General features: G+C 45.0%; 2 protein-coding genes across 8 annotated transcripts in view; both read right to left on the reverse strand.

Annotated features, from left to right (window-relative positions):
* LOC135397122 (muscle-specific protein 300 kDa-like) overlaps positions 1-12,424 on the reverse strand; it is a 177,056-nt gene extending 164,632 nt beyond the window's left edge. For 5 of the 6 annotated variants that reach the window (XM_064628473.1, XM_064628475.1, XM_064628474.1 and 2 more), the window contains exons 1-3: positions 12,334-12,424; positions 4,799-5,044; positions 2,247-2,650 (exon numbers count right to left, since the gene is read on the reverse strand). In XM_064628473.1, the coding sequence (XP_064484543.1) occupies positions 2,247-2,650; positions 4,799-4,983 (589 nt within the window). In that variant the 5' untranslated portion in view covers positions 4,984-5,044; positions 12,334-12,424. The remainder of the gene's footprint in view (positions 1-2,246; positions 2,651-4,798; positions 5,045-12,333) is intronic. The other variant, XM_064628477.1, reaches the window with a different exon arrangement.
* A 668-nt stretch (positions 12,425-13,092) lies between these two features.
* Positions 13,093-21,348, reverse strand: LOC135397131 (DNA mismatch repair protein Msh3-like). 2 transcript variants are annotated; one of them, XM_064628490.1, is made up of 19 exons: positions 21,288-21,348; positions 20,825-21,096; positions 20,308-20,651; positions 20,134-20,234; positions 17,879-18,039; positions 17,589-17,798; positions 17,309-17,503; positions 16,633-16,765; positions 16,381-16,568; positions 16,058-16,226; positions 15,935-15,999; positions 15,737-15,853; positions 15,299-15,406; positions 14,811-14,922; positions 14,562-14,716; positions 14,268-14,454; positions 14,071-14,182; positions 13,311-13,461; positions 13,093-13,213 (listed from the first exon to the last, which is right to left on the reverse strand). In XM_064628490.1, the coding sequence occupies exons 1-19, from the start codon at positions 21,312-21,314 to the stop codon at positions 13,210-13,212; spliced, it is 2,811 nt and encodes a 936-aa protein (XP_064484560.1). In that variant the 5' UTR covers positions 21,315-21,348; the 3' UTR covers positions 13,093-13,209. The 2 variants fall into 2 exon arrangements, with proteins under 2 accessions (XP_064484560.1, XP_064484559.1); XM_064628489.1 differs by having other exon boundaries at positions 14,562-14,749.
* Positions 21,349-23,066: the final 1,718 nt, after the last annotated feature.

The raw sequence follows: 23,066 nt of genomic DNA on the forward strand, positions 1-23,066 counted from the left end.
CAACACGCTGAGCAAACGAAAAAGGCTTTTAAAAGCGTTTTAAAATAAAAAAAGCAAGACTCGTTCAGAGCACTTCTATACCCACTAAAGGCAGTATTTTTTCGTGCACATGAACACCATGTATTATAACTTGTCATGTATTGTCGTGTCATGTATTATAACCTGTAGCGTCCTTAGTCAAGGAAGCGCCAATGTTGCTTACTGCGTGAGTAAAACTTTACTTCGTCATGAATAGCAGGTGAAAGATTGTTATGATTTTATTGTCCCATCGTTCCCAATGAAAGATTGTAATGATTCCATTTTTTTAAAGCCAAATAAGGACATTAAAGGGGCGATAAAGTGCAAAAAATCTCTAAGCGGGCTCTCATTGGTCCCCTCAAACGGTTTGCCCAATCAAAGCGGGAGATCGATTTAGGAAGCCAATCGGAGGCCTCTCCGCATTGTCGAGCTTCTTGAGAAGGAGAGAGAGGGGGGAAAGCACGGAGGGAAAGCGCTTTCTGTCGCTTACAAAACAACGGTCGAAGCAAGGAACCAACACCGTTCGTTTTGTGTCGGTGTGAAAGCAAACGGAATGTTTCATCCTGCCAGGAGAAATGTTTACACTTCAGTGCCCCTTTAAAACCAGACACTTCGCACTCTCGACCCTGAAGACCTGACGCATAAGTCGCACCAGCTTTGTTTTTTATATTCTTCCTGTATACCCACTCTGTGAGAACTAATTACCGATCCCACAGTCACTGAAAGCGCCCAGCCACTAAAAACAAACAGACAAAATAATCGCCTCGTGAAAGACTGCTGACGACCGTCAGGCTCCTCTGCGCACCATCAGCTCGAATAAACAACCCCTCACTCTTAGTATACGGAAAGCTGCCTATATAACTCCCGCATAGTATAGTACTACTAGTATTGCGGCGAGAAAACCCGAGGAGGAATTCCTGCTTCTAAAATTACCCCCTAGTGCAACGAGCCGGAGACGGGGGTCTCCCGCTCTTCCACTAAATTTAGGCGTCCGCCCGGCCCCTGTCGCGACCCTAGGCCCGCTGAGAACCCTGGAATAGATCGCGAGAATCTTTTACGATGTGTCTCTCGTCCAGGAAGGAAGGGAAATGTGCTGCTCACGTAAGACGAGTGATTGATGCGGCTGAGATGGAAAGGGTTGTGCGCGCGGGATTGACTGTTCTAGTTCTTTCTCAAAAATGTAAAAGACATAAGGTATACTTTGTTGCAACGCAGTACTTTTTGATGTACATCGCGCAACTCTTCTTCAAGAATGAAACTTTCGTCAGTACGATATCACGTGCGTCACTACAGAAATGATTTTTAACTGTTAAATAAGTTAATGAGTTGATGAACACATAAATATCTAATAGGGCCCGTTACTGAAAATGCGCCACAAACAGAGCAAACATAAAGATACAACAACAACAACTACATGAATGACGATGGAATTAGGTGTTTCAAACATTACGATAACAGTGTTTTTAATTCTGCAATAAAAGTGTGTTGCACACTTTTATTGCAGAATGTCGTCCCATATGATCTGCACCATTCAATGTTTTTATTTAGGCTTCACTTAGCTCTTTGTACTTTCATTGCTTCGCAATAACAATTACGTATACTACAACACGACGTCCATTTCATTATATTTTCTTTCCTTTTCTATTTTTTATTTTATTTTTTCAGAGCACCGTTTACTTTAATGCAATTGCTTATATCTCTCAATACATGCCTCTATATTCCGCGATATCTACTGTGTGGTTCTTATTCATTCATCGTGTTTTTTTTTTGTTTGTTTTTTTCATATTTTCCACACTATTTTCATTTTCCGCGACATCCTAAAGCATGTCCTAAGGGCAGGGCACATTGTGCAGCAGGCGTCGAGGGTCATTCCTGTATTTGGTCTCATTAATGTGGACTGTACAGTCTCATTAATGTGGACTCATTGATTAGTTAGCCCTTGTTGGTTTCTTGTTGTCTCTTGGACATCCGTGACGATGATGATGATGATGATGATTATGATAGATAGATAGAAGAAAAAATCGGGAGGTGAGTCACGACATCAGCGGTTGAATTTGTTTCGCGTTGTTCTTCTACTTTCTCCCCAATGTGCGTGTCCCGGAGTACCCTATCTCAACTGTGCCGAACTCATATCCCCACTTTTTTCTTTTTCAATCGAACAATCACTCATCCCATTAAGCGAAAAATGAAAAAAAAAAAAAAAAAAGAAACAAGCAAGCAACACTGACCTTGCAGTTGTTGAATGGCCAACTTGTACTCCATTTCTTTCTCGTCGACGTAGTCCTGAGACTGTGCAGCGATCACCTGAGCCGTCGTCAGACCCTGAGGATCTCGGTATTCCACAATGACCGTATCGGTCCACACATGTTGACCAGCAGACTGGGGCAGAACGTCACGATGGTAGCTCGAAGTCGTCGTCACGATAGAGCTCGAGGTCGACGTCACAGCTGACGTCACGGAGGATGCAGACACAGTAACCGTGTACGGAGCAGGCCCCTGGACCTGACTCGGGGTTGGAACCGGGGCCTGAGCCTGAGCCGCACCCTGGGTTGGAACCCGACGTTGAACTGTCGGCGATGGGGGCAAGTGCTCCATGATGGTGTGCACGGCTTGGTCGCGTTCCGCTGCACTCCTATTGGTGGATATTAAGGACGCAATCAATCGTAGGCGCGCGTAATGAGAAGTGTGTCCAACAGCAAGAATAATTAATAATATTTAGTTTCGCAAAAGGTAAACAAATATTCTACGGGTCCGCCAAACCCAAGGACTTTTTGTGCCGGGTGCAGAACCTACAGCATATGCAACAAATGTATATCATCTGTGTATGGAACAGCTTTATGAAGCAAACACGGATAAGGCAACGCGATAAGTAGTGCTATAGCCCTTACAACTACAGCTGCCGGAATAGAGGAAGCAAATAAACAAAGAAACCAAAGAAAGAAAAATGCATAAACTTGCTAAGTACTCGATCCATTGCAGTACATATTTTTGTTTGTTTAGATTACGCCTTCAACGGTAGCACTGGGTACAAGATGCTTTGACACGCCGTCTTCAGCGAGTCACGTATAGGACTAACCGTAACCCGCCATTAGTGTGCCTGAATAGTAGCTCCCTCTCTGTAGTGGATTTACCCTTCGCGGAAGCCAACGCCGCAAAACCGCCATTTTGAAGCCCATACTAGCAGACGACGCGGTTGTCTTCACCCTACACAGAGGGAGCTAGTATTCAGACACCTCCCCACCATTGTCTTTTAATACCACTATGCGCGGACCAAACCTCACGTCTTCAGAGTCATCCGATGTGAGGCGGAGAGCGGAGACGCGCGCTGTTAGTAGGCGACAGATGCCTGGGCTCGCAGGGACGTCACCGTGACTCCTAAGAAACTATCAAGCTTCGCCTGCCCTTTCGAAAACGCGTTGAATGGCGTATTGTTATGACTGGGCGCCACACCGGATGACACGATATCGACCCAAGCCAACGCATACGAGAGAACATGCTGCAGCGTAATCCGAGATATACACTCGAGTGCGCCAACGCACCTCCGCCGTCAAAGAAGCCGCCGGCTGGATGAAAGGAACGGACTCTGCTCTGCGCGAGAACCAAATGCTTTATATATTATGCCATATGGGTCGGCGCTGCTGGGCACCACAGCCTTTGTCTCTCATTCCTGACCTGACCTTTATGTGAATAAACTTCTGCGTCTTAACCTTCCCTCGCTTGAGTCTTCGTCGGTCTGCTAGCACGCCACGAGTCTCGCCGGTATGTAGTGTTCACTGACGGCATCTTTATTTTGCGTATTCAAACGTTGGGCGAGGTCCATATTGTGCGGAATCACAAATGAATTTATTTATAATTTTATTTTATTTTTTATTTTTTTGCGTTCCACTCTTATCTTAGCACAAATCAGGAAGGTCGTGCGAGCAAAGTCAAGTGACAGCGTAAAATAAACGCATAAAATGAACCATACGATAACGATGAACCTCCATTGTTTACATGAGTCTGAACCGAATAGAACGGCTCATCGTTCCGTCCATTTATTTCCTCGAGGATCGTATGTGTCGGGTGTCGTTTGCACAGCGGCGAGTGCCTGGCGAACAGTCGACCCTCGAAGTGTCCTGCGATTGACCTTGGGCTTCAATGAGGAACTGCGTGTTTTGGAAGTGAGTTGGCGTCTAGCATAAACAACATTCTCGGGTGGGGTGCCAGTAAGGACGACTCATGGAATGAACGTGAGCCGTCCTAATCGAATAGTGTTCGATATCAATAAACGTCTCACGCTGGGCCGTACAGAACGCGTTGGGAATCGGTGTGGCTGTCAATCGGGGTAACGTGCAAATGTACTCGTTATATATATCCGGCAACTAAACGGTATTTCGTTGCAGCCGTGATCGTTATATGCAGAGTAGGGCTGCGAAGCGAATACTATGTAGTCGAACCGAACAATTTTTTTCGCACATATACAGCAAATATCAGTGACATACGCACACGTATCTCCATGTGGAGCAGCACTCATTTTCTTTTATCGCCTCTCTCCGGCGCGTTTGCGATATTTCGTTGTAGCCGTGCGCGTTATATCCGAACTAAAAAAGCGTTTGTGTATCCTACCTGCCGTTGTCCGCATGTAGAAGCCGAAATCGTTCCGCATCATGAGTGCATAAGCGTGCTAGTCTAAGTCACAGTTAGACTAAGTCTAAGTTAGTCTAAACGTGTTAGTCTAAGAAAAAACCAACAGCAGCCGTGTATTTCGTAATATGCGAGATGCATGGTTGTGCCTTTTTACCTTGGCGAATGCGACGGTTGACCGTAAGTTCCCAACGTGAACATGGGACCGCTCGGAGACGGCTGTCGTTGCTGAAGATGCTGATGCGTTCCAGCCAGCTGCTGCTGAAGCCTGGCTTGCTGCTGAGCTTCCAGCTCTCTCTGTTGCTGGTGCAGCTGCTGTTGCTGCTGCTGCCACGAAGACATGCTGCTGCCCTTTTGAATTTAACTTCACCACTTTTGCTTCACCACTTCATTGTTGTTCGCCCTGCAAGCATTATGCCCAAAACTACAAATGTTGAACCAAACTCTACAGTGTTAAATCAATGCTAAATGTCACGCGGATTCCAATATTTAGGAAGCAAACACCTCTATGCAGGATGTGAGGTTTAGCTGTTACGTAACTTACACGCTCGTTGCAAAATTAGGTTTATTCACATGACGTCACACGCAGGGGGTCGGCACAGTCGCTAGCGGGTTTGCCGCCATGATGTCGGTCATGAGGTCCCGACCGTCCAGACCTTCACCCTCACCGTGCTCACCATTCGTTTGGTGCCTCTAAGCTGTTGTACGGTGTGAATATTAGTAGTATCATATTCCGATAACATATTCCCACATTTCCAACGTCATTAGTCTTCTAAAAAGCATACAGCAGCAAACGAAACCGAAACTAAGCTTCGCCGGACCCATATATCATGGCGGCGCTCTGGCCTTTTGCGAAGCTAGTGCCATCTACAGGAGCGACGTCATTGAATGAACTTTATAAAATACCCCGAAGCACGTGCACTAAAATCAATTAATAACGTGACAACAGTCAGCTTTATAACGGCAGAGAAACGTAAGAGTTCTGTGGAGCAGATGGCGCCCCACTCGTGGGGTCCGCAATCTCCTTTTTTTTTTCATTCCGTTCCAATCCAATCCTCGTCGCCAAACAACTGTGATCATGAAAGGCGTCACAGAAACCTTGTTGGTGTCGCGGCCTGGTTCGAACCCGTAACCTGACGTCCGAGCAAACCTTACCAATTGATCCACCGAAACTCGGTAAGAAATTTAGAACGTACACAATTGATTAGTGTGGGCAGCTGAAGATAATAATTTATGTAAATATGGAGGTTCCGAAAGAAAAATGAAAGTAAAAGTACGAAGAAGGTAGGAAGGCCGACAATGTGTGGGTCACGGTTGAGTAGGAAAGAAAAATGTCACTGCAACGGCTGAGTGAACAACAGAGTGAAACTAACGAGGAAGTACATCTCTTCAATGTCACCATATATTTGCAACGTGAAGAAATCAATTGTAAGTTCAGGTTGGTGCAACGATTACGAAAGATACTGCTGCAGCTCCACTCCCAGAGACGATATGAAATTAAATCGCGAAATTCCGTCCCATGTTATTTCATACAAATGTGAAGCACAACTATCTGCATCGTTGCGAACCTGCACTACAACATGAGATAACTGATGTTCTGAGGCTGGAACAACATAGAAGGGACAATCACATACAAGGCCTCAAGTTGCCTAAGAAATTAACGATGAAAGATGAAAGTCACTGAAAAGGTTAGCCAGCTGTAGGACTCGAACCCACATCTTCTCGATTACCGGTCCAGGGCTCTACTAATTGAGCTAAGCTAACACGCCTTCTCAGCGACTTCCAGGGTGCGTCATCTTTCATCTGCACTACAAGTTTTACAGCAAAGGGGACAATAGATGCTAGAAAATCGGCACGACGAATATCGAAACTCATCGAGCTCTGACGTCACTGCAGGCATCTCCACCAGTGAGGCAGCGTGGAAAATGTCACGCGCTTACGATAACCAATGGGAAGAGCTTAAAGAGTACGTGTATTCAAAGGTTTGTATCTCGCCGAGTACGACACGTAGGAAAATAATTCTCTTTTTTTTCTCGATACTTTCGCGTGCAGTAGTATGCGTACATAATGTAATCAGCCACACACTATATATCAAAGTGACGTAATGCCTTTTAAACTGAAATTTAGATGAGATGGTATCTCTCGAAAATGTGGCGTGGCTCATGTCCTTCTACGCGCATTCTGTCCGAAACCAGCCGTGCACGAAAGACGCCATTTTTGTGCACAGCAACTTTCGCGATTTGACACCATAGATCTGATAATCGCAGAAGACATCAAATCATTCACAGACTAGCTCACATTCCCGGGGACCAAGCGCGCACAGTCCAATAAAATTAGAAATATATATAGGGGCTACTTTCCATTGGAGGGGTCCGCGATGTTTTGGACGTAGAATTACTTTTAACGGCTCTCAATTTAATTAATTAAATTTGCTCTATCAAATTAGCTTATTTATTTATTTCACATATCAGATATTGCGTGCTCTTGATGAGCCCAAGCAGGGGTGAACACAGGAACACAGAGTGTCGTGCCATGATAATAATGTCCTATACACTCTTGCAACACAATAAAAAACTGCAATGGAACCAAACGAGCGCTACAACCACTATTCAACTACAACAAAAATTCACGACAACAAAAATCGGGAGCAGAAATTGTGACGAATGCAAAGCTTTCATAACTAACACCACACGACCACTTAAGTTGAGAAGTTAGTAGAGGCCGTCGAGTCGTAACTACTGTGTAAGTAATTTCATTTAACTATATACACTGAACGGTACCGTCAAAATGTTACATGAAATTCAACAAAGTTGCATATTCAACGTAAAAAAAAATAATAATAACTAAGGAAGCACCAAGAAGGCGATCACCGACACAGGTTGCAGCTTTGAAAGACAAACGCAAACAGATATTTTTTTTTGTGTGTGTGTATTTCTTCTTCGCTCACTCTGTTTAGCCAGATCTTGCCAGTCTCAACAAATATCGCACTTTTTGTGCCGGAAGTGGCCCGCAGTCAGTTTGCATAGCCGTCTTCGACAACGGGGACGCCGTCGCCGAAGTACGTGTTCAGCTTTCCGCTATTTTCATCGCGAGACTTATTAGAAGGCGCGAACCTTTGCCAGATGAGCTTCCATGTGTCACTGTCCCAAGAGTGGGTTAACGCTCGCCGGTGACTTGGTTAAAAGTATTAAATTTAGGAACGGGTAATATTTTTGAAAGGGTAGTATACCGACGTGTTAGAATATGGCTGCAGACGCCGGAATAAGACATTCACGGTGTGGCTAACAACCCCTTGATATGTCATCAACGTATCTAGGTTGCTAACGCGCGAAGTTGTGCGTTAATTGATGATGAGACTTCAGCCAGCTGAAACAACACCACCTATACACTCTTAGAAAGGAACTTCACCTCATAGCACGCTCCTAGTCAACCATCATCTCGAATGATATCGTTATCTTCCCGGATTTGCTGAAAACGGGAGGCGTACGCCTTTTTTGTGACAATTATGAACAGCATAAGTGTCACAAAAAAGGCGTACGCCTCCCGCTTTCAGCAAATCAGGGCAGATAACGATATCATTCGAGATGACGGTTTGCTAGGAGCCTGCTATGCGGTGAAGTTCATTTTTAAGAGTGTACACTCTTAGAAATGAGGGGGGGGGGGGGTCGAGGTAGCTTGCCGTTGTTGGCCGCACTCAAGTGGGCATCGTCACGACCAACCATCCTCCGAATGACAACGTTCTCGCCCCTGATTTGCTGAAAACGGGAGGCGGAGCGTATTCCGTGCCGTGCATAATGGCCACAAAGTAGGCTCCGCCTCTCGTTTTCAACAAATCAGGGACGAGAACGTTGTCATTCGGAATGATGGTTGGCTAGGAGCGTGCTATGTGGTGAAGTTCATTTTTAAGAGTGTAGATAGAGAAAACTTGCGCATTGCCTCCTCTCCCTCTTTCAGATAAGGGCCAGAATTCGTCTGCTACAGCGATTCACCGTTCTGCGTATTCAAGAACCCGCAAATGATTGCAGCTCACCTGGAACCTGCAGAAATAAATATTTAGACAAAAAAGTGCAAGACGCATTCCAGAAAGTTAGTTTTGAGAAAGATTGCGACCGATTTGCTCTTTATTTCCAAGTTTTCCCAATTAGTAGCGCGGAGACGTTCAATCGCAACTCGCAGACGACGGTGGGTCTTCTGCATCGCCACGACCGCTGAAAGCACGTTCGTGATTGGCTACGGACGTCGAAAACACGATCCTGATTGGCTGATTCTTAATTGTTACGTCATGTCGACGAGCGCGCAGGCTTTTTCTATCTAGGTGGTGTTGACTGGAACACGGTGTCCTTAAGCCCTCTCGCCATCACCATCACCACCTTTTCTTTCTTCTTTCTCTTCACCCTTACCCTTTTCTCTTGTACCATGTGACTTGGTTTTTGATATATGCTTCACCACTTGTAACAGGTCCTCAAACCTGAAGAAGTGCAGCCTACTGCACGAAAGTCTTGTTTTTTATGTATATAGTAAACAGTTGATGCTCTTAACCGTCTTTGTTATTTTTGATTCTGCATCGCCGGAAACTTGTACATTGTTTTTTCTTCACGTTCTTCTTTGAGCTCAGACTATTTCCAATGTTTCTATGGTGCACATTTCAATGGGAGCGTTTGATGGCACTGCGGGAAAAGTACATAAATGTGGGCGGAAGGAAGATAATTTACCCCATCATCATCCTTATCATCATCAACATCAATCGAAGATGAGTAACAGAGGCTTCGAAACAGTTCAAGCATCAAACACCGAATACTTTTTAGTCATAACTCCATTTTACAAAACGTAAAACGTAGCGTGCATTGGAAATAAAATATACTACGCGGTTTCAGTCGGTCGCTCATACTTATATTATCCTGGACTTACGACACAAAACATTTTTCGTGAACTTCACGTACTCGGCACGCGGACCATTATCTCTTGTTCTGTACGCGATCAGAGTCACAACACTGGACAGCTGACTGTCCCCAATTTCTAAATGTTTATGTACACGACAGTTTCCCAGTTTTTCCCTAAAACAACAAACAAGCAAGCACAAAGGATGCAATAGGCCTGTTTGGCCGTCCATCTCGCAAAAGCTTCTTGGGCGAGTTTCGTATGGGCCACAAAATAATGATTTTTAGTAGATCGAAAGGTGTTCACGACAACGGTTCCGGGAACGTTATTGTAAGCCAATCGATTAGACCTCTTTAGATTACTTGCAAAGTGTATGGAGTACGTTCGCGTTGCTCAATGGTGTATTAACTCTTTTTGTACTGTGACCTCTTTTCTTTTGCTTTCTACCAATTGCAGAATGTTCACCGTATTTTATTTTGCTTCGTTGATTCTACTGCAACTGTGCAATTACCGTACTGCAATTGCTACTCTGTTTTTCCCACCATCCTATGTTATAGCCGTATGGGCCCTCGGGGTAAAATAAATTAATAAATCGCCTTGTTCCTTGAAAGTTGCTCACATACCGTGGCTGTTGTTCTGATTTGACGGCGTCCGTTATCGCAACGCTGTTCGGGCAGTTACTTCGAATCAACTAAATCGCTCCGATAAGACACGCACGGGGATGCTTGAGTGGAAACACGGATCTGCTAAAATAAAAATAATAAAAGGACGAAGAAAGTGGATATGTGAATGGCCTCATTGACTCGCGTTAGGTCTGCATTGCTGCTGGTAAAAAAATAGAAAACGGACAGAAAAGAAAAAAAAATGTCAGAACTCTGTCCAGTTAATAGACACCATATACCTCACATCAATCAATCGGCACACAAGACTTCCGATCCCGGGAACTGTGACGTAAAAAATATCCACGAAGTCTGCTTCAATCTGATAACCCCAAACTGCAATAATAACTCTCACGAAATCTGAGTGCAATCGAAAAGACTGTGTATGCAACGTAGAGTATTCGGATTATTTATGGTAAGATAATCTATTTTGATTATGAGGACATTGCTAAAAGACTTGGGCTGACAACGCTGTGTGAACGTACAGACGTATAGACTCGATATACGATTTTTGGAAAGAGTTCTCGGTGTCGTGGATTGTGGAGAGTTATGCTTGCGTCTGTGAATTTCTTGTGCTCGCGGAGTACAATGTCTAGAGAATTCAAACAACTCGGGGAATTCGTTAATTTCTGGGCCTGTGAGGCTTCCGTGTCTGTGTCCTCCCTATAATTGCGGTCTGCCTCGGCCAGTTTTCGTTGTTTAAGGCCTGCTTTTAATCTGGCCGTTGTTTAATTTCTCTTACGTGGAGTTATCTAATATTCGCTCGCCGATGTTGCGTTTGCAATGCTCTTTTATAATACCATTGCCAACGATTGTGTTTCGTAATGAGTTGTACTTCGATCAACTTATGTTTTATTGTTTTAGCTCTTTTTATATCTAATCTTTGAATGACTTTTTCATTTTTTTTTCTGCTTTTTGTGCGAATGGTGACTGTACTGCGTACGAACAAAAAGGCCTTTGGCTGTTGGTGGGCACTCCAGATATAAATTAATTAATAAATAAATAATCACCTTCACCTCGCCAGTCATTTGATCACCCGATACAGCGCTGATAACCACCCTCTCATTCCTGCTCTGATAAGATAATCTCACAACGGAGCAAAATCATGGACGATCTCGTTCAGTCACTCATGCCGCTTTTGCTTCTTCTTTCGTTTCATTTTCGGAGCGGAGACGCTGGAGGTTTGTCGAGAGTTTGCCGTCTACACTTAGCCTCGCCCTCACAGGTCATTTCATGCGGTCTTTATGCTCACGCACAGCCGCGGGGCATGTGCTTGTAATTTAGCACTACGCGCACGAATTCATTATTACGAGGATTACTGCTCGTGTCTCGACAGCTACAATATGAAACGATGCACCTATTACACACTGTTGCTTCTAACACGAAGCTTTCGCCACGAACGTCTGAATGAGACAGGATTCTATTGAATGTGTTATTTGATTGATCCTCCTCCTACTGGATGAGGAAGACGTGAAAAGTTGAAATCTTTACAAGATGCCGCGAAAATATGGCGCACAATATTAAAGACTTCTAGGTGCCGGGATCGAGTCCCAATACCGGAGGGTTTCCCCGGTGTTTTTCTACAGGCTTTCTGAACGAATGTCGCCACAGCTCCTCGTGAAGTCGGTCCCTGACGCATACTAAGCTCCCTGGCTGGTCGAAGGACGAGAGAGTATGTCGTGCCCATTTCTCTTTCCCGACGGAACTTCATTTTCTTACAATTGTGAATAAGAAATTAAAAAGAAATCCCCAACGATGTTACATATTTACTTCCATACAACGATTTCCCCTACTGTGGCAATTATTTTTATTAGTACCATTCATGGAAGTGTAGCACTCCTCAAACCCTCAATCCCAAATCTATCAGCAGGACCTGATGACAAATCAAATCAATCAAGTTGCCTTATCTCCATCTCATTTTCTCCCGGACATCACTTTCCACGCAGCGCATACGGCACACTTTCCATGGCATCGTCGATAGTTATCGGCAAAAAAATATTGCCGCAATGATTATTACAGCGGGTCGCACCCAACGTTTTGCAGACAGAGGTACATGCAAGAGTATAGGTTGTCCAGCCATCGATATCCATTCTCATCCGGGGCCTCTCCGTTAGCAGGACGGGAGCAACAAGCATTCCGTCGCAGACACACTTACCTCTCCAATGCGAAAAATCCGACCGATATCTTCGTAGCTTCGTGTCAGTCGTCAATGTTGCTCTCAGCAGGACCAACCTTTTGAATCCAACTTACCGTCCTGAACGCTCAGGACCAAGTGAGTGCCATTTTCTAAATTTAAACACAGTAAACATGAGACGCGTTCACCATTGGATCGTCTGCTCCTGAGCGCAGACGATTCTTTCTTATTTTTTTCCTGTTGCCGGAAACCCGTTTCTCGCTGGAACGTTGCGCCATCTCGCGAGTAGCCTTGAAACGTCACAGAGTGTCGTCTGCTACAAGTTTCGAAATCAAAACTACCTTTGTGTTGCAAGGACTTATGATTACTCCTGAGAACAAATACTTAATGAGTCTTTTTTTCCTTTTGATTTTATTGCGCACAGATTTCTGTCTGACCCTCAGCTTGCTTTTGCAGAGCTATCCTTTGCAGAGCTGTAGTAATGGGCCAGCTACTGACTCTGTTTCTTGTTTTTTTTCTTTTCTTGACAGCGGCTTTTCGTTTTCTTTCACCGACGTAACGCTTCTTCTTGCCGCCATTCCCCCTTTTCCTTTTTTTTTACTTTTTGCTCTACGTAGGTGTACCGGGGTAGCCAGTCCGATCTCACCTCCCCATTTTTCTCTTCTATCCATCACCATCCAGTTCTTTATTCATGTTTTTGAATATGCAAGTGGTTCTGCTTTCAACGCTAAGTAAGAAAAGTTGAAATTACACAAATGAATTTCAATAAAACTGCATGGAGACCCAAGTTTTTCTTCTTTAATTACTATGTACATCTTGTATACAATCTCTGTTGCTCTTGTTGCACATTACGGTAACATAGAGCTTCAACATTTCCTCGGGTGTCCCTGCTGAAATTCATCTGTAATAAACGCAATTATTTGTCAAACACAAAGTAAACGATAAAGATGCTGCAATAACATATACAACCGAATTTAAAAAACGGGAGAGCATCGAACCTTTTGTTCAACGTAGCATCTTCCAATCGTTCAGCCATTACACGTGCTCTGGCAACAACACTGGGCGGGACACCGGCAAGTAGTGCGACGTTCAACCCGTAGCTCTTCTTGGCTGCTCCTGGTACCAGTCTATACAGAAATGTCACTGACTCTGAAAATAAATAAATATTAGTGGCGTACGGTATGCATGAAGAGAAGTCCACTAGCGCCAATGACAATTATTTGCTCGTCAATGAATAACGCTGTAAAAAATACCACACCGCTCCGTAACGAAGTTACGTTACAACTACAAATTATTATACGTACAACGGTATATTCATTCCAGACATGTGGAAAATGCAGAAGTCATGTAAAAATGAGTCCAGCAAATAGTTTAGAATTGGGAGCTTGAGTTGAGTGTCTATTTATGAATCTCCTCTTTATTATACACCATAGTATTAAGGAACACAGGAACGAAGCACTCTTTGAAATGAAACTTTAATATACACAAGCTTTCGTGCAGACTTATTGTGTTCCCACTGCTACCAGACTGGACTGTGTATTTTTTTTTTCCTTCATCGCCCAACTATAGTACAGTCAAACTCCTTTACAACGAAACTCAGGGGACAGCAAAAAAAAATCGCAGTAAAGGTATTTTCGTTAAAAAGGATGTCCATTATTGGACCTAATGGGCTCCAGCGGGACCGCAGAAAAATTTGCTGTAGTGGTATTTTCGTTAAAAAGGTGTTCGCTATAAAGGAGTTTGACTGTACTGACATACCTTCAGTGTCAACTTCGAAGGCGACGTGAAAATTCTTTATTTTCTCCGGATACGTGTCTTCCAATTGCGTGACCCGCAGGTAATGTGTGACAAATAACGTGGGACACCGTTTCTGAAAAGACACACCGAGTGCTCACAACAAAGGAATGTGGAACAGGGTTACCTAGCACGTCACTCAACCTACAAACAAAATGTACCTCCTCAACGAGGTAGCGAAGCGTTGCCACTGCAATCGCCGTTCCGTCGTGTGTGGCGGTACCACGTCCCAATTCGTCCAACACTACGAGCGAGTGCTCCGTGCAGCCCGACAGCAGTTCCGAAGTCTCCTGCATCTCGATCAAGAACGTACTTTTCTGACGTAAAAGGTTGTCTTCAGCTCCCATCCTACGAAACGTCAATACACGGAAACGGCTAAAAAAACATGTCCGTACGCCCTCAGACAATACGGAAAAAGGGAACAAAGGATGAATAATGCCGAATCGCCGCGTTACCTGACATAAACCCCGTCCAGAATGCTCAGCGTGGCCGATTCCGCCGGGACGAAAGATCCCAGCTGCGCCATTATGATGATCAGCGCCACCTGTCTTATGTAGGAACTTTTGCCACCCATGTTTGGGCCTGTGATTATGACACATCTTGCCGTATCCTTGAAGAGGTATGTGTAAGCTCTCTTAAATATCTAGTGTGCAGAGTAGTCATACTTCAATATTGACAAGGTGGGGGAAAATGTAGTGACGTACATTGATGTTTGTGTCGTTAGATACATAATTCAAGCCGGAGAGCTGGTCAAGAACAGGATGTCGACCATTTTTCACTTGTATGGTGGTTTGTTCTTTTGGAAGAAGTCGTGGCCTGCAGAGCAATGTTGGATATATTGCTGTGCACATTGTACTAGTACCATTGATGCAGGTCACAATTTGTTCACTTATTTTACAAATACTAAGTTAGCACTCTCAGTATCAGTATTATGGCCAGCCAGATAGCTATACATATGTATGCGACATAGCATCAGATACTGCTGGGCGATAGTGCTCACAAGAAGGAAGGGTACAAAGTGCACTACTACGAAAGCATATTCTTGTCAATGTCAGTTAGGACAAAACAGGACAATTACAAATCAAATCGTGTCACCTTGAGAAGCCGTCGGACAGGACAGCACAGCAGCATATCTCACTCCATACTATGTCTATATAGTAAATGCAAAAAAGAAATGTACTTTGAATGTCACCTGCAATATCCTGGTTGGCTCGCAACTTCTGCAAGGGCGAAATAACAATCCAGTGTTGCCAGAAGTTTCACAGCTCTTTGGAACCGATTGTAATTTGTACCTAGGTCACTGCACAGAGAGACAGAGTGTAGCATATGTACTTGTAGTACATTGTCCTCTGTAATGACTCACAGCATCAAAGCCTTTGTAGAAGAATTTAAACTTAATAATGTACACAGCGCCTTGAACTAACACAGAAGCATCACACACAGAGTGCCGTTAATACATTGACACAAATAAAATCCTAGGTCCCAGGTGTATTTACACAAAAAATAAATATCACACTGATCTGTCATTTCTACATGCTGTTTGTGTGTCACTCCCGCATTCTTCGCCCACCTATAAAGGAACCCTAACCCGAGCAAAATTTAATTATCTAGTGCCAATCTAAGCACATACCTTAAAAATGTCAGCCATGCTTTCTCTCCTTCCAAAACAAGCAGTTCCTTAGCAACGCAGAGGTTAGAATAGAGCTTATTCACTTCGGGAGATCGGAAACGTGATACTGCCTTAGTCCTGTAGAGAACACAGTCAGAGCATGTCAGTGCACTGGGCTTTCACTCTTTCCCCTCCATGAACATTTCTGCCATCACTTACGCACTCATCTTCAGCCAATCAGACGGAACGGATGAAACTCTCCTGTTGGGGACTTCGATGAGATACTGGAAACGGACGGTTCAAAGTAAGTACGGGTAAGTGGACATGGAGGTCGTTACGTACGGGAAGGCCATTCACAGTTTTGTAGTCGAAGTCCCGCAGACCTAAGAGGGCGGCAATGGAAATTCGGTGCTCTTGTAGCTCTGCCTCGGCCTTTGCAACTGCCTCTTTTTGGAGTTGCAGGCCAGGGTACGAGGCCAGGTCATTCAGTAAATTTGTGGTGTCGTTCTTTCTTGGTAACAGAAGCAGATTCATTAATCAATTAAGGAGAAAGCGTATTTTACAGTTACTGGTGGACATTACAACAGCCCCAGTTGTGAAACGGTTACACGTGGCATTCGCAGTCTCCTCGATTTTAGTTTTTTAGTAGAAAGTTAGTGACTTACTTCGCAGAATCTTCACTGAGCAGGTTTAAATAGTCGTCGACGTTTCTTAACAGGTCAGGAATGCCGAGCAAGCATTCCTTCAGTGCGGAGCTTTTCAACACCGCATGCAGGTCACAGCTCAAGACTCTTAGCATCTTGGATATCGAAGACAGTGACAGCAGGGTAAAAAACACATCACACGGTTTCACCTACAAAGTGAACGGAAATGTATCTTTGCTCCGAGCTCAACGAAATACGGAGGAACGGCCATACCTTCTTGTGAAGGATCGCACAGAGCCCCCTTTGAACATTCGGCATACGAGACATGAACTTTTTGAGCTCGCCAAAGGTCAGTGGGCCTAAGGTCAAAACCTCTTCCACTGCATTCTGCCTCTCCTCAAGGGTTCTGCAAAGTGATTGATGATTGCATTTCTGACTACTGCACACAGTAAATAAACCACTCCCAATTAAAATTAGGTTCTCTGCAGATATGTAGTTCAATTAACCCAAAAAAACTAGCGGTAATGTGTGTCAGGGTGAAGAAACAGCAAACCAACGTCCATAGTGGCAGCTTCCCTAATGCAAAACATAGAGACATAGCATGAACATCAGCAAGGAATGCTATGAATGACTTCAGAGAGTACTGTTGAATAGTTATAAACATTATAAGCACAACCCTAATCATGAACACTGCAAGGAAACGATGCAGAGTAGCACAATACAAATGATAAAATTCACTCAAAATGCAACCCATGCCCAAGTACAGGTTACAGTTGCATGAACAGTCAGCCACCTCAAAAATAGAACTCGCTTGACATAACTACACATAAAGGTAATTAATAATACCTATTTTAGTCCCATATACTAATCAGTAATGTGTGAGTCTACAAGAAAGTGAGATGTTAAGCGTGAAAATAAAATTCAGTCGTGCAAGAGACTCAGCGCTTACCCGATATCACAGAGCGGTTGGCCCAGCCAAGACTCTAAGAGCTGGCTGCCGAATGCTGTCACCGTACGTTTCAGAAACATGAATAAGCTTCCCCGCGCAGATCCATCTACTGAGTTGCGAAAAATCTCCAACCGCTTCAGCGCAGGGGCTGGGAGCAGCATCGTGCTGCCAGTTCGAGACATTGGGACTATACGACTGTAACATAGAGGTGCGAAGTAGTCTTTGTAGTAGTAGTTCGCAGCATTCGTTCTTAAAAAACTACAAATAATGGGATCCCTACCTGAGATCATTGAGGGCTGTTTCGAGGCGAAACGTCTTTAAGTAACTCAGCAGTGATCCGAAACAAGAAACGACAACCGGAGGAAGCTCGAAAAGCTGTTTCACGTCACATGACCTTTCGCCGTCTGCATAAAAGTCTATCAGCGATCCCAAGCAGGGTGAAAACTCAAACTCTGAAGGGCCGAGGCATTCGACACGTACACCTTCTCGACTGCGGTGGAGAGAGGTAAATTTAGTCATCCCCTATTTTGATATGAATGTATAATAAAACGTGGCAATATCCAAGCCTACCTCGAAGATTGGTACTGAGCAACTGTTTTATGCAGAGGGGAGCCCTCAGGCAGGATAACCTCGACAGGGCGCAGGAATTCCAAACGCTGTTCCAGTTCACTGCCGTAAGGATTTTCGTCGAAACAGTCATAAAGGACATCACCAGTAGTTGGCTGAACAACCTACAAATTATTAACCGTGGTTAACAAGTGCAGTGTTGTGTCGGGTCAATTCAATATACAAGGTGTCCCGGGATAAACTTTATCGGAGATTTGTGCAAGATTTCCATCTCAGGAGGAGGTGGGTGGGTAGGGGTGTGACACCTTTATCTGATGGATTCTGTGGCCTTTCTGGCAGGTGTTTCTGGGGGGGTGTTGTAAGATCTGTGAGGGTGGTGACGGTGTTAGAGTATGGAGGGGGGTGGGTGCTGAAAAAATTCCAGAATCGTACAGTTTTTCTGCTCTGCCTGCAATCTTCACACACCTTGCAATGCTCAAATGTAGGGGGATGTGGAAACGTTTTCTGATCGCCTTTCTAAATAAAATCCTGTTGGTCCTTTAGAAAATCCCTTCTTTTTACCTCTTGGTGCCTCAAATTATTGTCTTCTTGCCTTCATTTGCTTTATCATAATGCCATTTAATGCTGTATAATATATGCTACATTTATTATTGCTGTATTTTAGCAGTGCACCAACATCAAGGCTCTTGCAGTCGTCCTTGGACACTATAAAGTAATTCATTCAAATATTTCGGAATACCCTAGTGGTTGTTTTTGGGCACCTTAACAAAAATAAAGTTGTTATTATTATTATTAATATATATGTTGTGTATATCTGTATGTAAATACAGATAGTGTACAGTGTCCCTCTTGACACCCTGTATAATGGGTCTTCTAATGAGCGGATTTCATGTTTTACGAGGGCAATCCGAAAAGTAAGGTCTCCGAAACGTTGGGGATCCAGAGAAGCTGTTCGTGCGGCTGCTGGCCGCACTGCTGTGATTGGCGCGTCCTCCTCTCCTATCCATTCACGCACGCGTCTCACTAGGACGCACAGTATTGGCTTGGCGGCCGTTGAGAATGGAGCTCCCGCTGGACGCTACCGCGAAGTGCGAACTTCGCGCAGTTATTCGATTTTTGAACGCAAAAGGCGTTCAACCGATCGAAATCCATCGCCAATTGGTGGAAGTGTATGGAGGCTCATGCATGGGTGTCAAAAACGTCCGCAAGTGGTGCAGAGAATTTGCAGCCGGCCGTACTGAAATTTTACGACGAACAGAGGAGCGGCAGACCGTCAATTTCCGACGAGACAGTCACGAAGGTTGAGCAAGCCATGCGTGAAGATCGGCGTGTCACTCTGGATGATCTCAACATTTTGGTTCCTGAGGTTTCCCGAAGCACCATCCACAGGGTTCTAACAAAAAAATTGCAATATCGGAAGGTGTGCGCAAGATGGGTGCCACGGATGCTGACGGAAGACCACAAACGGCAGCGAGTTGATTCTTCCCGCGAATTTCTTCGCACCTATGCAGAAGAAAAGGACAACCTCCTGGACTCGATTGTCACGGGAGACGAAACCTGGGCGTTTCACTTCACACCTGAAACCAAACAACAATCACGCGAGTGGCGGCACCCCTATTCGCCCAAGCCGCGGAAATTCAAACAATCACAATCCGCTGGTAAAGTGATGGCAACTGTGTTTTGGGACCGGAAGGGGGTATTGCTGGTCGACTTTATACCTGCAGGGACTACAGTAAACGCTGACAGGTACTGTGAGACACTGAAGAAGCTCAGACGGGCAATTCAGAACAGGAGAAGAGGGATGTTGAGCAAGGGCGTAAGCATTCTCCACGACAACGCTCGCCCACACGTCGCCCGTCAAACCGTCGCTCTCCTGCAGGACTTCGGTTGGAAAATCATCACCCACCCACCATATAGTCCGGACTTGGCACCAAGCGACTACCACCTCTTCCCTAAGTTGAAAGAACATTTGGCAGGAAGGCGATTCAGCAACGACGAAGACGTGAAAGATGAGGTTCAACGCTTCCTCAAGGACAAGGCGGCGAGCTGGTACGACATGGGCATCCAAAAACTACCACAGCGTCTTCAGAAATGCATCGACCGAAACGGCGATTATGTAGAAAAATAGATAATTGCTCAAGCTTCAAAATGATGTAAATATCACAGAAAATAAACAGTTCTTTGTCTTTCAAAAAAATAGGAGACCTTACTTTTGGGATTGCCCTCGTACATCAATCTTTTCTTTTTTTTTTACTTACCACTATCCCGACAAGAACATGATTCGGAACCGGCGCTTCCGCCTGGCAAATGGACATGAGGTACCCTCCCGAAGTAGCATCTTCACCGATAAGGGGCAGATCTAAAGCACATTAATGTCGGCTAGATTAGTAGTAATTCTTACGAGTAACATCTAGCAAAGAGTTCCGATATACCTTCACCGATGAGTGTAGACCTCGTGAAAAGTGAGGATAGTTCACGAGAGAACACAGAAGACTTGGAGTCTCCAATGAGTTTCAGCGCGGCCGACTCGGTCTGCCGCACTACTCCGACCTTGTACCCTTTCTGCACGAGGCGCTCCAGGTGAATGTGGACCCGATGGCTGGGTATGCTCGCAGTCATGAAGTTGTGACTTAGATTGCACATGATGCGCAATTCTTTCGACGCGATTTCTGCATCTTCGCCAAAAAAGCGAAACCGGTAACCACATTCGACCATGAGAATTGTGTTTGGATGTCTTTGCTTGATAGCCATGACTTGCTTCTCTAGCGGAGTGTAGCTGCGCCAGATACAGTGGTGAAATTACAAATGGCAGCCCGTAAGATCTGTGGGGGGGGGGGGGGGGGAAGTGCAGCGGCGGATCCAGAGAGGAAGGGGGGCAATCGCCCCCCCCCCCCCCCAAAAAAAGGGGGTAAGGATCTGGATCAGCCCCTGAGGTAGTGTCACAGTTACCTTTGATTGCCCACTGTAGTATCATCCTTTGACGTCTCGTCGTCACAGCAGGCATCTTTTCTTTTGCGAGCTGTCGTTCTTAGTTTCGTGAACCTCGATTTCTGTCCAGCTTTACAACCTGTACTCGTTGTTTCTATTTCTGTAGGAACCCTGTTGGCTTTGTTCTTCTTAGCTTTTCTTTCAACCTTTGCAGGAACAGGGTCATCCCCCTTCTCCTTCGAGCTCGCCCTCCGTTTCGCAAAGTATACATTTCGTCGTTGCTTTCCCTTAACCTGCATTGAAATGCCTCATCACTCTGTCAACTCATGAACTGGCTCGTCTAGACACACGCCGAGATCGTAAGAAAAGCATCACCCCATGAGCTGCATGAACAGTTTAGCTCCAGTACTTCCGCGCAATTGCATACACTGCTGCATAAGATTATAAATAAGGCACATTATTCGAAAAAGTTTGTCAGACTTACGACAACATTCCCTTGTGCGCCTGCCATGCGAGGCACGAAAACACATTCAAATGGTGGTGGTGGCGCCATCTATTAGCGGAGAAAACTAGTTTCGGTTTCGATTTCCGACTACGTAACTTTCTACGTAACTCACCCGGAGTATGTGGAGGCGGGGTAGTTGGTGTACATTCATCGTGACTAGCAGTCGTCCTGTCTTTGTTCTTTGTCCGCGTCTTTGTGCTGCTTAGTCACGGTGGATGTAACTCTCCAAGTACAGTGCTAAAATACACGTTGTTCCCATTTCTTTGAAATAATTGTTCTTCGATAAACCTTTCCGCTGTGCGCTCTTCGCTGCGTCAAACGCCCAAATTATGGTTGGACTTCTTTCTTACCTGGAAGACCGGACAGTATCCAGGAACGTCAAAAACTTCTTGGCAGTCGATCAACAATTCAGACGCACCGATATTCAGAGAAGACAATTAGTTCTTAACGAATCGGTTTCATTAGACACCATCCAACCTCGACAGGAAATACGAGTACTTTACCCTCCTCTCCGATTGGACTCAGAAGATGGCCCCGGGTTTGCTACATTTCTCAAAGATGCAGAGCGACCTACTGGGAATCGCGGTGCAGTATCAAAGTCAGATGTTGATGCTTTTGAGAGAATGATTTTTACATTACCCAGATGGGCATTAATGTTTCTTTCAAGTTGTATTGAGATGCGTGCAGGACTGTAGTATGGCCTCCCACTCAAACATTTTCAATATTCATGTCACATTCGCATTTTGCGAGCGTCATGTGCCACGTTACCTGCTTCCTCTAGTACACAATAGATCTCTCCCTTGTTTGTGAACAAATGACGTCATAGTGTTCGACAGCGCCACCAATTTGGTAGACTTGAACTACGCTCGAACCTAGGGGGCGAACAAGGTCGCGCCCAAAAGCCACAGTTTTAAGGGTATTACGATCGTCCCTGAAAGGGACGCGACCTTCGGTCCTACTTTTCTTTTAATAGACCTCTGCCCGTTTGTAAACAAAAGACGTCATAGTGTTCGACAGCGCCACCAATTTGGTAGACTTGAACTACGCTCGAAGCTAGGGGGCGAACATGGTCGCGCCCAAAAGCCACGGTCTTGAGGGGATTACGATCGTCCCTGAAAGGGACGCGACCTTCGGTCCTTCTTTTCTTTCAATAAACCTCTCCCTGTTTGTAAACAAAAGACGTCATAGTGTTCGACAGCGCCACCAATTTGGTAGACTTGAACTACGCTCGAAGCTAGGGGGCGAACATGGTCGCGCCCAAAAGCCACGGTCTTGAGGGGATTACGATCGTCCCTGAAAGGGACGCGACCTTCGGTCCTTCTTTTCTTTCAATAAACCTCTCCCTGTTTGTGAACAAATGACGTCATAGCGTTCGACAGCGCCACCAATTTGGTAGACTTGAACTACGTTCAAAGCTAGTAGCGAACAAGGTCGCGCCCAAAAGCCACGGTCTTGAGGGGATTACGATCGTCCCCGAAAGGGACGCGACCTTCGGTCCTTCTTTTCTTTCAATAGACATCTCCCTGTTTGTAAACAAATGACGACATAGGGTTCGACAGCGCCACCAATTTGGTAGAGTTGAACTACGCTCGAAGGTAGAGGCGAACAAGGTCGCGCCCGAAAGCCACGGAATTGAGGGGATTGCGATGGTCCCTGGAAGGGACGCGACCTTCTGTCCTACTTTTCTTTCAATAGGAGGCAGCGAACAAGTGCTGGACAAAAGTTTACGGAACACGCCCCGGCGCATTCCACCTTCGA

Source organism: Ornithodoros turicata, chromosome 6 (assembly GCF_037126465.1).
Source record: "Ornithodoros turicata isolate Travis chromosome 6, ASM3712646v1, whole genome shotgun sequence".
Classification (NCBI taxonomy): domain Eukaryota; kingdom Metazoa; phylum Arthropoda; class Arachnida; order Ixodida; family Argasidae; genus Ornithodoros; species Ornithodoros turicata.